At 41.7% G+C, this 16,551-nt stretch overlaps 1 protein-coding gene across 13 annotated transcripts in view; it reads right to left on the reverse strand.

Moving 5' to 3' along the window:
* Nucleotides 1–16,551, reverse strand: part of LOC139583966 (protein-methionine sulfoxide oxidase mical3a-like) — a 155,487-nt gene that overhangs the window by 71,395 nt on the left and 67,541 nt on the right. For all 13 annotated transcript variants that reach the window (XR_011676653.1, XR_011676652.1, XM_071415431.1 and 10 more), the window contains exons 7-13: nucleotides 16,252–16,407; nucleotides 13,959–14,059; nucleotides 11,728–11,985; nucleotides 11,118–11,233; nucleotides 10,704–10,830; nucleotides 8,402–8,498; nucleotides 3,924–4,071 (exon numbers count right to left, since the gene is read on the reverse strand). Coding sequence is in view for 11 of the 13 variants with exons in the window: in XM_071415431.1 (XP_071271532.1) it covers nucleotides 3,924–4,071; nucleotides 8,402–8,498; nucleotides 10,704–10,830; nucleotides 11,118–11,233; nucleotides 11,728–11,985; nucleotides 13,959–14,059; nucleotides 16,252–16,407 (1,003 nt within the window). In the remaining 2 variants the exon portion in view is untranslated. The remainder of the gene's footprint in view (nucleotides 1–3,923; nucleotides 4,072–8,401; nucleotides 8,499–10,703; nucleotides 10,831–11,117; nucleotides 11,234–11,727; nucleotides 11,986–13,958; nucleotides 14,060–16,251; nucleotides 16,408–16,551) is intronic.

Consider the following 16,551-nt stretch of genomic DNA (forward strand, 5'->3'; position numbering starts at 1 on the left):
ACAGACAGAAATACTCCTTAGCACCCCCCCCCCATTTTTGTGCGTACAGAACATACTTTTTTTCAGCTCTCAGGACCTCAGACTGGGCCAAAGGTTCACCTTCCAACAAGAAATCAACCCTCAGCACACAAGAGTGGCTTCGGGACAATTCTCAATGTCCTTGAGTGGCCCAGCCAGAGGCCGAACTTGAACCCGATCCAACATCTCTAGAGAAACCGGAAAATAACTGTGCAGCGACGCTCCCTATCCAATCTGACAAAGCTTGAGAAGAATAAGAGAAACTCCCAAAATACAGGTATGCCAAGCTTGTAGCTTCATACCCAAGAAGACTCAATGCTGTAATCGCTGCCAAAGGTGCTTCAACAAAGTACTGAGTAAAGGGTCTGAATACTTACATTGGCTTGCAAAAGTATTCACCCCCCTTGGCATTTTTCCTATTTTGTTGCCTTACAACCTGGAATTAAAATAGATTTTTGGGGGGTTTGTATCATTTGATTTACACAACATGCCTCCCACTTTGAAGATGCAAAATATTTTTGTGAAACAAACAAGAAATAAGACAAAAAAACTAAAAACTTGAGCGTGCGTAACTATTCACCCCCCAAAGTCAATACTTTGTAGAGCCACCTTTTGCAGCAATTACAGCTGCAAGTCTCTTGGGGTATGTCTCTATAAGCTTGGCACATCTCGCCACTGGGATTTTTGCCCAGTCTTCAAGGCAAAACTTCTCCAGCTCCTTCAAGATGGATGGGTTCCGCTGGTGTACAGCAATCTTTAAGTCATACCACAGATTCTCAATTGGATTGAGGTCTGGGCTTTGACTAGGCCATTCCAAAGCATTTAAATGTTTCCCCTTAAACCACTCAAGTGTTGCTTTAGCAGTATGCTTAACCTGTCTAGGATGAGAGTGCCGCTAGCGGCACTCCCCCCCCACCCCCACTGAAAAACCAGTGCCGCGAAATTCAAAAACAATATTTTTTTTAAATATTTAACTTTCACACATTAAAGTCCAATACAGCTAATGAAAGACACAGATCTTGTGAATCCAGTCAACATGTCCGATTTTTAAAATGTTTTACAGGGAAGACACAATATGTAAAGATGTACATCTATTACCTAAAAACACATTAGCATAATCCACCATCTTTTATTTGTCCACCAACACCAGTAGCTATCACCAATTCGGCTAAACTAAGATATTTATAGCCCCTAACCAATAAAAAAACTCATCAGATGACAGTCTGATAACATATTTATGGTATGGGATAGGTTTTGTTAGAAAAAAGTGCATATTTCAGGTAGATGGCATAGGTTACAATTGCACCCACCGTCACAAATGGAATAGAAAAACTACTTAGAGCAACGTGTTTACCTACTTACTAATCATCAAACATTTCGTAAAAATACACAGCATACACGAATCGAAAGACACAGATCCTGTGAATACAGACAATATTTCAGATTTTCTAAGTGTCTTACAGCGAAAACACAATAAATCGTTATATTAGCATAGCACATAGCACATAGCAGCCCAGCATTGATTCTAGCCAAAGTGAGCGATAAAAGTAAACATCGCCAAAATATATAAATTTTTTCACTAACCTTCTCAGAATTCTTCAGATGACACTCCTGTAACATCATATTACACAATCCATATAGAGTTTGATCGAAAATGTTTATATTTAGCCACCAAAATCATGGTTAGACAATGTGAAATGTAGCTCAGCTGGTCAGAAAAAGTCTGTGCGCCACTTAGACAGTGATCTACTCTTATACATAAATACTCATAAACGTGACTAAAAAATATAGGGTGGACAGGGATTGATAGACAATTTAATTCTTAATACAATCGCGGAATTACATTTTTTAAATTATCCTTACTTTTCAATACAGCTTGCGCCAAGCGAAGCTACGTCAAAAAACATGGCGTCCTAAGCCACTAACATTTTTCGACAGAAACACGATTTATCATAATAAAAATGTCCTACTTTGAGCTGTTCTTCCATCAGTATCTTGGGCAAAGGATCCTTTCTTGGGTCCAATCGTCTTTTGGTGGAAAGCTGTCCTCTTGCCATGTGGAAATGCCAACTGCGTTCGGGATGAACTGGAAGCGTGCCCAGCAATTCACAGCGTTTCAGAAATAAATGTCCCAAAATCGCACTAAACGGATATAAATTGCTATAAAACGCTTTAAATTAACTACCTTATGATGTTTTTAACTCCCATAACGAGTAGAAACATGACCAGAGTAATATTACTCCCTCCACTAATGCTTGGAACAGGTGCGGGTCGGTGTCCTCTAGGCGCATGACGCAGCTCCAAAAGAGTGACTAGCCTCAGGGTTTTTTAATTTATAGTGCCTGTGAACGCGCAATCGACCCCATTCAAATCGTCATCACGTAAAGACATCCAGGGGAAGACGTAAGCAGTGTCCGTATAGTCATAGCAATAACAGTGCCCTTTTAACTGACTCCAGAACAGTGGCCAAAATTTCTGAAATAAGACTCCATGTCAGGGAAATTGCTGTAGAATGGGCTCTGTTCCACTTAGAGACAAAATTTCAACTCCTATAGAAACTATAGACTGTTTTCTATCCAATAATAATAATAATATGCATATTGTACGATCAAGAACTTTGTGGGAAGCCGTTTCAAAAAATTACACGATTAGCATAAATAGCCACAACAGCGCCCCCATCCTCAACAGGTTTTAAGGTCATTGTCCTGCTGGAAGGTGAACCTCCGTCCCAGTCTCAAATCTCTGGAAGACTGAAACAGGTTTCCCTCAAGAATTTCCCTGTATTTAGCGCCATCCATCATTCCTTCAAATTCTAACCAGTTTTCCAGTCCCTGCCGATGAAAAACATACCCACAGCATGATGCTGCCACCACCATGCTTCACTGTAGGGATGGTCTTTCAGGGTGATGAGAGGTGTTGGGTTTGCACCAGACATAGTGTTTTCCTTGATGGCCAAAAAGCTAAATTTTAGTCTCATCTGACCAGAGTACCTTGTTCCATATGTTTGGGGAGTCTCCCACATGCCTTTTGGCGAACAACAAACGTCTTTGCATATTTTTTTCTTTAAGCAATGGCTTTTGTCTAGCCACTCTTCCGTAAAGCCCAGCTCTGTGGAGTGAACGGCTTAAAGTGGTCCAATGGACAGATACTCCAATCTCCGCTGTGGAGCGGTGGAGCTCCTTCAGGGTTATCTTTGGTGTCTTTGTTGCCTCTCTGATTAATGCCCTCCTTGCCTGGTCCTTGAGTTTTGGTGGGCGTCCCTCTCTTGGCAGGTTTGTTGTGGTGCCATATTCTTTCAATTTTTTAATAAGATGTTCAAAGTTTCAGATATTTTTTTACAACCCTACAGTGATCTGTATTTCTCCACATATTTGTCCCTGACCTGCTTGGAGAGCTCCTTGGTCTTCATGGTGCCGCTTGCTTGGTGGTGCCCCTTGCTTAGTTGTGTTGCAGACTCTGGGACCTTTCAGTACAGGTGTATATACACTTAGATTGCACACAGGTGGACTTAACTAGTTATGTGACTTCTGAAGGTAATTGGTTGCACCAGATCTTATTTAGGGGTTTCATAGCAAAGGGGGTGATATGCACCCACCACTTTTCTGTTTTTTCATTTAAAAATAAAATAAAAATTTAAACAAGTTATTTTTTTGGTTTCACTTCACCAATTTGGACTATTTTGTGTATGTCCATTACATGAAATCCAAATAAATATCAATTTAAATTACAGGTTGTAATGCAACAAAATAGGAAAAACGCCAAGGGGGATGAATACTTTTGCAAGGCACTTTATGTAAATGTGATATTGTTTTGCATTGGCATTATGGGGTATTGTGAATAAGGCTGTAACGTCTGAAATCGGAAGTATTTCCGAATGCACTGTATATACTGTAAATATGACTCACATGAGGTCAGGTCTATAGCGGTGGATGAGGGAACACAGGGCCATGCCACTCTTCCAGGACATGGAGAGGTCGGTCACACTGACTTTCCTGTAGCCCTCCGTCTGTCTCTGACACCAGTCCAGCAGCTTGCTGGAGCGAGCGATGGACTCTGGGAAAGGAAAAGCAGTCAGTGACTAGTGGACTATAACGTGTTTGGGACCAGGGCTTAGGGTGTTTTAGACCAAACAGTCAGAAGTTTTGCTCTTTGGAGTGTTCATACAGTCATTGAACACTGGCCACTTTACATACCGTTTTACCCACTTTATATATGTATATACTGTATTCTAGTCATGGCTCATCCTATATAACTAGTGTTGTGCACAGATTTTCTATTCATATACTATCTTTACACACCATTATATACAGTACCAGTTTGGACACACGTACTCATTCAAAGGTTTTTATAAATGTTTTACTATTTTCTACATTGTAGAATAATAGTGAAGACATCAAAACTGTGAAATAACGCATATGGAATCATGTAGTAAAAAAAAATATTTGAGATTCTTCAAATAACCATTTATTTTTTTTACACTTTTTTGGTTACTACATGATTCCATATGTGTTATTTCATAGTTTTAATGTCTTCACTATTATTCAACAATGTAGAAAATAGTAAAAATAAAGAAAAGGCCTGGAATGATTAGGTGTGTCCAGACTTTCAACAGGTAGTGTATGTATGTATGTATGTATGTATGTATGTATGTATGTATGTATGTATGTATGTATGTATGTATGTATGTATGTATGTATGTATGTATGTACAGTTGAAGTTGGAAGTTTACATACACCTTAGCCAAATACATTTAAACCCAGTTTTTCACAATTCCTGACATTTAATCCAAGTAAAAATTCCCTGTCTTAGGTAAGTTACGATCACCACTTTATTTTAAGAATGTGAAATGTCAGAATAATAGTAGAGAGAATGATTTATTTCAGCTTTTATTTATTTATTCACATTCCCATTGGGTTAGAAGATTACATGCACTCAATTAGTATTTGGTAGCATTGCCTTTAAATTTTTTAACTTGGGTCAAAAGTTTCAGGTAGACTTCCACAAGCTTCCCACAATATGTTGGGTGAATTTTGGCCGATTCCTCCTGACAGAGCTGGTGTAACTGAGTCAGGTTTGTAGGCCTCCTTGCTCATACACACTTTTCAGTTCTGCCCACAAATGTTCTATAGGATTGAGGTCAGGGCTTTGTGATGGCCACTCCAATACCTTGACTTTGAGGTTCTTAATTAAGCCATTTTGCCACAACTTTGGAAGTATGCTTGGGGTCATTGTCCATTTGGAAGACCCATTTGCGACCAAGCTTTAACTTCCTGACTGATGTCTTGAGATGATGCTTCAATATATCCACATCATTTTCCCTTCTCATGGTGCCATCTATTTTGTGAAGTGCACCAGTCCCTCCTGCAGCAAAGCACCCCCACAACATGATGCTGCCACCCCCGTGCTTCACGGTTGGGAGGTGTTCTTCAGCTTGAAAGCGTACCCCTTTTTCCTCCAAACATAACGATGGTCATTATGGCCAAACAGTTCTATTTTTGTTTCATCAGACCAGAGGACATTTCTCCAAAAAGTACGATCTTTGTCCCCATGTGCAGTTGCAAACCGTAGTCTGGCTTTTTTATGGCGGTTTTGGAGCAGTGGCTTCTTCCTTGGTGAGTGGCCTTTCAGGTTATGTCGATATAGGACTCGTTTTACTGTGGATATAGATAATTTCGTACCCGTTTCCTCCAGCATCTTCACAAGGTCCTTTGCTGTTGTTCTGGAATTGATTGGCACTGTTCGCAACAAAGTGCGTTCATCTCTAGGAGACACCTTCCTGAGAGGTATGACGACTGCGTGGTCCCATGGTGTTTATACTTGCTTACTATTGTTTGTACAGATGAACGTAGTATCTTCAGGCGTTTGGAAATTGCTCCCAATGATGAACCAGACTTGTGGAGGTATACAGTTTGTTTTCTGAGGTCTTGGCTGATTTCTTTTGATTTTCCCATGATGTCAAGTAAAGAGGCACTGAGTTTGAAGGTAGGCCTTGAAATACATCCACAGGAACACCTACAATTGACTAAAATTATGTCAATTAGCCTATCAGAAGCTTCTAAAGCCATGACATTTTCTGGCACAGTCAACTTAGTGTATGTAAACTTCTAACCCACTGGAATAATATGTCTGTAAAAAATTGTTGGAAAAATGACTTGTGTCATGCAAAGTAGATGTCCTAACCGACTTGCCAAAACTATTGTTTGTTAACAATAAATTTGTGGAGTGGTTGAAAAACAAGTTTTAATGACTCCAACCTAAGTGTATGCAAACTTCCGACTTCAACTGTATGTATGTATGTATGTATGTATGTATGTATGTATGTATGTACAGTGGGGAGAACAAGTATTTGATACACTGCCGATTTTGCAGGTTTTCCTACTTACAAAGCATGTAGAGGTCTGTAATTTTTATCATAGGTACACTTCAACTATGAGAGACGGAATCTAAAACAAAAATCCAGAAAATCACATTGTATGATTTTTAAGTAATTAATTAGCATTTTATTGCATGACATAAGTATTTGATACATCAGAAAAGCAGAACTTAATATTTGGTACAGAAACCTTTGTTTGCAATTACAGAGATCATACGTTTCCTGTAGTTCTTGACTAGGTTTGCACACACTGCAGCAGGGATTTTGGCCCACTCCTCCCTACAGATCTTCTCCAGATCCTTCAGGTTTCGGGGCTGTCGCTGGGCAATACGGACTTTCAGCTCCCTCCAAAGATTTTCTATTGGGTTCAGGTCTGGAGACTGGCTAGGCCACTCCAGGACCTTGAGATGCTTCTTACGGAGCCACTCCTTAGTTGCCATGGCTGTGTGCTTCGTGTCGTTGTCATGCTGGAAGACCCAGCCACGACCCATCTTCAATGCTCTTACTGAGGGAAGGAGGTTGTTGGCCAAGATCTCGCGATACATGGCCCCATCCATCCTCCCCTCAATACGGTGCAGTCGTCCTGTCCCCTTTGCAGAAAAGCATCCCCAACGAATGATGTTTCCACCTCCATGCTTCACGGTTGGGATGGTGTTCTTGGGGTTGTACTCATCCTTCTTCTTCCTCCAAACACGGCGAGTGGAGTTAGACCAAAAAGCTCTATTTTTGTCTCATCAGACCACATGACCTTCTCCCATTCCTCCTCTGGATCATCCAGATGGTCATTGGCAAACTTCAGACGGGCCTGGACATGCACTGGCTTAAGCAGGGGGACCTTGCGTGCGCTGCAGGATTTTAATCCATGACGGCGTAGTGTGTTACTAATGGTTTTCTTTGAGACTGTGGTCCCAGCTCTCTTCAGGTCATTGACCAGGTCCTGCCGTGTAGTTCTGGGCTGATCCCTCACCTTCCTCATGATCATTGATGCCCCACGAGGTGAAATCTTGCATGGAGCCCCAGACCGAGGGTGATTGACCGTCATCTTGAACTTCTTCCATTTTCTAATAATTGCGCCAACAGTTGTTTCCTTCTCACCAAGCTGCTTGCCTATTGTCCTGTAGCCCATCCCAGCCTTGTGCAGGTCTACAATTTTATCCCTGATGTCCTTACACAGCTCTCTGGTCTTGGCCATTGTGGAGAGGTTGGAATCTGTTTGATTGAGTGTGTGGACAGGTGTCTTTTATACAGGTAACGAGTTCAAACAGGTGCAGTTAATACAGGTAATGAGTGGAGAACAGGAGGGCTTCTTAAAGAAAAACTAACAGGTCTGTGAGAGCCGGAATTCTTACTGGTTGGTAGGTGATCAAATACTTATGTCATGCAATAAAATGCAAATTAATTATTTAAAAATCATACAATGTGATTTTCTGGATTTTTGTTTTAGATTCCGTCTCTCACAGTTGAAGTGTACCTATGATAAAAATGACAGACCTCTACATGCTTTGTAAGTAGGAAAACCTGCAAAATCGGCAGTGTATCAAATACTTGTTCTCCCCACTGTATGTATGTATGTATGTATGTATGTATGTATGTATGTATGTATGTATATGGTACCAGTCCAAAGTTTGTGCCATTTCACCATCCCATTAATGACCAGGTTAGTGAACACAAAGTAAATCCAATAAAATCAGTCCATCCATCAAGTCACATGACATCATGGCAGTTGCTCGTTTCTACGGATAAGAACTATTATGAAGGAATCGTCAGATGGTCATGCATTTGGACCTCAGTCATTAATGATATTACCTTGGAAATGCTTCTCAAGCAGGTAATGGTCTAGGTTGAAAGCAATTCATTGTTACATTTTGGTGATTGTAATAACATCCAGGTCCCAAAAACAAGAGACTTTGGAAAACAGACATGAATGACAATTAAATAATATGAACTTAACTAAATAACTGAATACATTTGCTATGAAACATCGTATAGCTTATTCTAAACACTACTTACCATTTCGGGTGAGCTTGGGTGTTGACGAGGTGACTACATTCTCCATTTCGATACGCATTTCACTGCTTGAATCCCCTGTGTCAATGAGGTGTTGTACCTGACAACAACAGAGTGGGGTGGGATTTCACATAAGACATCTTCCATAGGTCATAGCTACTGCCAGGAGTTTTTGCTGAGCATGCATCCGGACTGAAAAAACTCTGCTTCTTTGTTATGTTTTGAGCTGCTGCCCTCCAGACAAGTGATTAAGGGTCCCACTGTTCAGGAAGAATAGGAACAAGGCAAGTTTCATTCCATCAGCCACCAGACTGCTGAACAGTGGGACATAGGACAGATGCAGGCCAAACACACGGTCGGACAGTAGGCCGCAGAGACTTCAAATATGTGAAAATGTAGACGTGTGACTTGTGTACTAACTTTCCAGTTTTACATACTGCATGTAATAATATTACATGTGTTGTGTATTTGAAAGTTTTTTAAAAAGTTTTTTTTTAACCTTTATTTAACTAGGCAAGTCAGTTAACTTCTTTGGGGTAGGGGGCAGTATTTTCACGTCCGGATGAAAAGCATGTAAACGGCCTGCTACAAAGCCATAAAAGCTAGAATATGCATATTATTAGTAGATTTGGATAGAAAACACTCTGAAGTGTTAAAACTGTTTGAATGATGTCTGTGAGTATAACAGAACTCATCAGGCAGGCAAAAACCTGAGAAGAAATCCAACCAGGAAGTGGTAAATCTGAGGTTGGTCGATTTTCAACTCAGCTCCTACTGAAGATACAGTGGGATATTGGTAATGTTGCACTTCCTAAGGCTTCCACTAGATGTCAACAGACGTTAGCACCTTGTCTGATGCCTCTACTGTTTAGTTGGGCCGAAGGAGAGAGGAATGAGTCAGGTCTGCCATGAAGTGACCATGCTCTGACCATGCGCGTTCACGTGAGAGCGAGCTCTGTTCCATCGTAATTCTGAAGACACAGGAATACTCCGGGTTGGAACATTATTGAGGAATTATGTTTAAAAAATCCTAAAGATTGATTCAATACTTCGTTTGTCATGTTTTTACGGACTGTAATATAATTATTTTAACTTTACGTCCGTACTTTCCGCTGTATCTGCCCACGCGTCGTGAGTTTGGAAAGTGTACTGAACGCTAGAACAACAAGGAGGAATTTGGACATAAATGATGGACATTATCGAACAAAACAAACATTTATTGTGGAACTGGGATTCCTGGGAGTGCATTCTGATGAAGATCATCAAAGGTAAGTGAATGTTTATATTGTTACTTCTGACTTTGTTGACTGCATAATATGGCGGCTATATTTGTGTCTTGATTGGGCTCTGAGCGCCGACTCAGATTATTGCATGGTTTGCTTTTTTGAAATCTGACACAGCGGTTGCATTAAGGAGAAGTGCATCTAAAATTCCATGCATAACAATTGTATCTTTTAGCAATGTTTATTATGAGTATTCCTGTAAATTGATGTGGCTCTCTGCAAAATCAAAGGATGTTTTGTGACTTCTGAACGTAAGGCGCCAATGTAAACTCAGATTTTTGGATATAAATATGAACTTTACCGAACAAAACATACATGTATTGTGTAACATGAAGTCCTATGAGTGTCATCTGATGAAGATCATCAAAGGTTAGTGATTAATTTTTGTGCTTTTTGTGAATCCTCTCTTTGGCTGGAAAAATGGCTGTGTTATCCTGTGAATAGGCACTAACCTAACATAATCGTTTGCTTTCGTCGTAAAGCCTTTTTAAAATCGGACACTGTGGCTAGATTTACAACAAGTGTATCTTTAAAATGGTGTAAAATACATGTATGTTTGAGGCATTTTAATTATGGGATTTCTGTTGTTTTGAACTTGGCGCCCTGCACTTTCACTGGCTGTTGAAGAGGTGGGACGCTAACGTCTCACGTACCCTAGAGAGGTTAAGAACAAATTCTTATTTTCAATGACGGCCTAGGAACAGTGGCCTTGTTCAGGGGCAGAACGACAGATTTTTACCTTGGCAGCTCGGGGATTCGATCTTGCAACCATTCGGTTACTAGTCCAACACTCTAACCACTAGGCTACCTACCGAATGCTGACATCACACAATGAAATGGACAATAAAGTGTATCGTATCGTGTGTGTGTGTGTGTGCACAGACACTGGGTTTTCATTCACAAGATGGTTAGGTAGTCAGTCCTGGCCCTACTCAAACTGGATATCATACACAGAGCATTATGGGTACTGTAGTTCATCATGTTACAATCACACAGTCCTATGATCTCAGTATATACACTACCTGGTTGGGCCTGAGGAAGTGGAGGCTGATGTTAGGGTAGCGCGTGGTGGGATCCACACTGTAGTGGCTGAAATTTTTACTGATGTTCTCTGGCGTTGTCTGAGGCAGCAGGCGATATATGCTCTCCCTGAAAAAGAGGAGACCATGGTTACTGAATTATAGAAGGCAACAGAACAGAGGATTCAAAACATTCCATTCAGAGCTCCAGAGGCATTTATTCCATTACAACTACAGGACGGGCTGACAGTGGAGCACTCAGAGATAAAGCACTCAGAGATAAGTGTGTCGAGGGTGTGTGAGTGTATGAGAGAGAGAGAGGGATAAAGAGTATGTGTCTGAGAGTGTGGAGTGTGTGAGCGTGAAAGTCTGACGTGCGAGTATAATGTGTGTGTTATGACATGTCTGCTCCCTCACCTCTCAGCTAGCACGTCCAGAGGGGTGTTTCCCTGGGCCCAGCTCTTCACCATCCAGCCTGAGTCCATGGCTGCCAGGAAACCCCGGGCTATACCAGTGCCCATGGGCCAGAAGGGCTAGAGAGAGGGACAAATACAGTAACATGGTGAACTCCCAAGTAAGCATACAGAGAATAATAAAATATACTTAAATACACCTTTTTTTAATATATATAATATATATATATAAATATATATATATATATATAAATATATATATATATATAATATATATTTATATATATATAATATATATTTATATATATATATATATATATATATATATATATATATATATATATATATATATATATATATATATATATATATATATATATATATATATTATATATATATATATATATACATTGCTGTTTATGTAAAATTGTCTGTTTTAAGTAAGCAAATGTCAATCCGCTCTCTCGATTCAATGTAATGTCTCAAAACACATGCTCATGCTTTACTCCCATTTGTATACACAAGACAGTCAGACACTACCTTATCCAGAGTGACAGACAGAGTATATCTTCTAAGTCAGACTGAAACACCCTCGACCCAGTAGCCTTCCTCACCTCCAGTAGACTGTCCCCCACCAGAGACACCAGTAGCCGGCGTCCATTGCGTTGGCGCACGAGCGCCGCATTTTCTGAGGCGTACATGCAGGTGAAGTCGAACATGGCCACGTCGGGCTGTCCGTAGTGGTTGATGGCAAAGTCCAGAGTGGGCAGCTGGTGGTTGGTGGAGAAGTCTGCGGCCTCGCGGGCATAGGAGAGAAGAGCCTCCTGGTCCACGTTAGCCCTAGACAACAGCATCTCTGTGTCTGCATAATCCTGGAGAAGACTGGGAGGTTAGATGGCTCAGATGACTGGAGGACTGAGAGACACTGAAGATAAGAGACTGCATGTAACATGGCCTGTCACGCAAAGAATGGAGCATGACATCCATGCAGTGGATTGAATTTAATAAATATAGGGCCATTTAAATGTCTTTCATTCGTACTAGAACAATCTAAACACCACCATAGTCTATAATACCCAACTCCCTGCTACTGTGTGTAGTGAGACGCCTGTCGGTCTCCAGAATGTAGCATCAAATCAAGGCCTGCTTTAAATGACTGTTTTGAAAGAGGGCGGTGAGAGTCACATTCTTTTCCTTCCCTGGCTAGGCTGGGACGTCACCGTCAGGCTGACTGACTTCCCTGGCTAGGCTGAGCCGGCAGTGTCAGGCTGACTGACTTCCCTGGCTAGGCTGAGCCGGCAGTGTCAGGCTGACTGACTTCCCTGGCTAGGCTGAGCCGGCAGTGTCAGGCTGACTGACTTCCCTGGCTAGGCTGGGCCGGCAGTGTCAGGCTGACTGACTTCCCTGGCTAGGCTGGGACGTCACCGTCAAGCTAACTGACTTCCCTGGCTAGGCTGGGCCGGCAGTGTCAGGCTGACTGACTTCCCTGGCTAGGCTGAGCCGGCAGTGTCAGGCTGACTGACTTCCCTGGCTAGGCTGGGACGTCACCGTCAGGCTAACTGACTTCCCTGGCTAGGCTGGGCCGGCAGTGTCAGGCTGACTGACTTCCCTGGCTGGGACGGGCCGGCAGTGTCAGGCTGACTGACTTCCCTGGCTGGGACGGGCCGGCAGTGTCAGGCTGACTGACTTCACTGTCTAGGCTGGGCCGGCAGTGTCAGGCTGACTGACTGGTGAGATGGATGGGTGGGGAGGAGCAGACAGAGGATCTGAGAGGGTGTTGTTCTCTGATTCATGGTGCTGGGTGGAAGTGTGGACCCGACCCAGCACTCTCCTGCCTTCCTGCCTTCCTGCCTGCCTGCCTGCCAGCCTGCCAGCCTGCCAGCCTGCCTGCCTGCCTGCCTGCCTGCCAACCTCCCCTTTCCCAGGGGCAGGATGGAGCATTAAAAAGAGACTAGGGAGTGATTTCCATTGCTATAAAAGGACTTTGCTTGGAAGTAAGTAATCTTGAAGAAAAGAGAGTGTGAGCAGTAGGGGGTCTGTCCACCCACACCCCCATTGCAACACACACACACATCATTAGGGATTATGCAAACTTGGCAGGCGTGGAGACGGGCGACCCCGTGTGAAAACAGTGAAGTCTGAAACACAGGACATAGTGTGTTCACTCTCACGTCCCCCCTCAGCCTACAGCCTGGCCCAACTCATCAGGGTCATATTCATTAGTGCACACTTGTAGCAAAACTTTTGCAACTGAAATTGTTTGTCCATTTTCTTCCCTTTGATGGCTAATGACTACAACCCAGCACAAGACCTACAGTGCCCTGTTCAGCCCTTCAATTGTATTGCCCTGATTATGACTGCTGATGAAAACTCAGTCGGTGCTAATTTAAAAATCCAATTATCAAAAGGGTAACACTTCCCAACTACTTGAATGCCTTGGTAACAATTTTGATTTGATTTGCAAAACATTACCAAACACCTACACCCCCCCAGCTTTCATCTCAAAGTGAGATAGAAATGCAGTGGCAACCGTTACTGGAACATGAAAGCTGAACTTCTAAGAGATGTCCTAATGTCCTAAAAGCTTGTGACTGATTTCCTGTGGAAAGTACCCAGTCTAGTCAAAGGAAACAGCAGTGTTCTGAAGTGAAGTGTTGGGAGTGGGACACAAACTCATTAAATGTGGTTGAGCTGGTGGTTTGTTCCTGGCACAGTTTTGGCTTGATCTTTAGGCAGGGAGCAGGCACACAGAGGGATAAAGTGTGTTTGTGTGTGTGTGTGTACGAGAGAGACAGCTCCAGATGTGTCTCTCTCCCCCTCTGTGACCGCCCCTTTGATCACTCACATGCAGAATGACTCCCTTCTCCAGCAGGCTCTGTTTCTTGGCAGTCATGACAAAGTAGTGCGTGTCATCCTTGTAGTAGACAATGTTTTCTAGGTCAATTCCTACAGAGTCAATAGAAAGAGAGAGTTTTGTTATTTACTTTTGGAAAACCAATGTTGTTTCTATGGCTATAGCTGCTCCTATAGCTCCTCTATTGGTTGTCTATGTTAGGGGAATGAGGACAACGTCGGCGATTACACGACCCAGGAGACAAAACTAAAGGCCCATATAGACGGGGCTAGCTCAGCGCCAAGCTCTCATGGCATGGGATCAAAATATTTAATTGAGAAATGTGAACAGATTTCAGCTCCCAATCAAGAAGTGCCTCTTTGTTGACATTTTCCCTAATCCATAGATAAACCATGCAGATAGAAACTGACGGGCTCAGAGATGACGCATGGCAACATAAAACTATTCCTAGGTGATACACTGCTCGGCTATTCATTTATCTACAGTTCCTTCAGAAAGAATTCACACCACTCAAAGAGGTGACTTTAAAACAGTTAGAGTTTAATGACTGTGATAGGAGAAAACTGAGGATGGATCAACAACATTGTAGTTACTCCACAATACTAACCTAATTGACAGAGTGAAAAGTAAGTAGCCTATTCCAAAACATGCATCCAGTTTGCAACAACGCACACATTTTCAAGCATAGTGGGTACTCTTGTAATCGTTATGGAATGGGGAGTTTTTAGGATAAAAAATAAACGGAATGGAACTAAGTACAGTCAAAATCCTAGAGGAAAACCTAGTTTAGTCTGCTTTCCACTAGACAATGGGAGATGAATTCACTTTTCAGCAGGACATTAACCTTAAACACAAGGCCAAATATACACTGAGTGTACAAAACATTATGAATGCTCTTTCCATGACATAGACTGACCAGGTGAATCCACGTGAAAGCTAGGATCCCTTATTGTTAAATCCACTTCAAATCAGTGTAGATGAATGGGAGGAGACTTTTAGACTTGAGACACGGATTGTGTATGTGTGCCATTCAGAGGGTGAATGGGCAAGACAAAATATTGAAGTGCCTTTGAACGGTGTATGGAAGTAGTTGCCAGGCGCACCGGTTTGAGTGTCTCAAGAACTGCAACTCTGCAGGGTTTTTCACACTCAACAGTTTGTGTGTATCAAGAATAGTCCTCCACCCAAAAGGACACTCAGCACAACCTGACAACTATGGGAAGCATTGGAGTCAACATGGGCAAGCATCCCTGCGGAATGCTTCGACACCTTGTAGAGTCCAACTCAATATTAGGAAGGTGTTCTTAAAGGGACATTTCTAAATGTTCAACATCATATTCATCATCTCCAGCACCACCCCAATGTCAACATATGTGAAAATGGCTCATTTCTATGTTTGTAGTAAAAAAATATATAGAAAATAAGTGTTTCCAATGACATCATCAACCAGTTAGTAGACAATTAGTAGGCAATGCCTGTTCATAATGATTAAAAATCACACGATGCACACTGATGATGTAATTGGAAACACGGTCTTATTTTACTACAAAAGATAGAAATGCGCAATATTGAAATATGTGCTGGAGATGATGAATATGAAGTTGAACATTTTTCTTTCATGTTTTGTACTCTAGAGTTGCTTACCAAGAAGACAGTAAATGTTCCTGAGTGGATGAGTTGCAGTTTTGACTAAAATCTGTTTGACAATCGATTGCAAGACTTGAAAATGGTTGTCTAGCAATGATTAACAACCAATTTGACAGAGCTTGAATAATTTAGAAAATAATAAATGGGCAAATATTGTACAATCCAGGTGTGGAAAGCTCTTAGAGACTTACCCAGAAATACTCACTGCTGTAATCGCTGCCAAATGTGATTCTAACATGCATCTACTCAGGTGTGTGAATACTTAGGTAAAGCAGATTGCTAATTTATTGAAAATGAAATACAGCTAACATTTCAAAAAACACATTTTCATTTTGTCATTATGGGGCATTGAGTGTAGATGGGTGAGATTTTTATTTTATTTAATCCATTTTGAATTCAAGGTGTAACAACATGTGGAACAAGTCAAGGGGTATGAATACTTTCTGAAGACACTGTATGTGCTCATCAGCTATTACATTTTTTTGTGTATCACCTAAATCTATAACGATGTGTAAAATATTACTAAAAGCCTAGAAGTATAATGCTTTATAACTTCTTATAAGCACCTATGAGCCTTTATAACATCTTATAACGAGGATTATTACATGTTATCTCTGCCTATGGCAAAATGACTGACCCGTGGCTTCCCGGAGGTCCTGGAAGAACTTCTGGTTGAAGATGAAGGCCACTCCACTGATCTCCTCCACCTTGGCCTCGGCCGTGGTGTTCCTGTTGATAAAGTTGGCCGTGATGGCGATGGCCAACTTGCCTCGGAACTCCTTCCTCCTGAACCCTGTTTGGAGGAGAGGAAGGAGACAGGATGTAAATGTTCAACTGGGGTCAGTGTCATTATGTAGACAGTGAATGTCAGTGTTCTTTGTTAGGTTCAGAAATGAAGGGAACATTTCCTTGTATTACACACTACTCACATGTTTGT

Source organism: Salvelinus alpinus, chromosome 9 (assembly GCF_045679555.1).
Source record: "Salvelinus alpinus chromosome 9, SLU_Salpinus.1, whole genome shotgun sequence".
Lineage (NCBI taxonomy): Eukaryota > Metazoa > Chordata > Actinopteri > Salmoniformes > Salmonidae > Salvelinus > Salvelinus alpinus.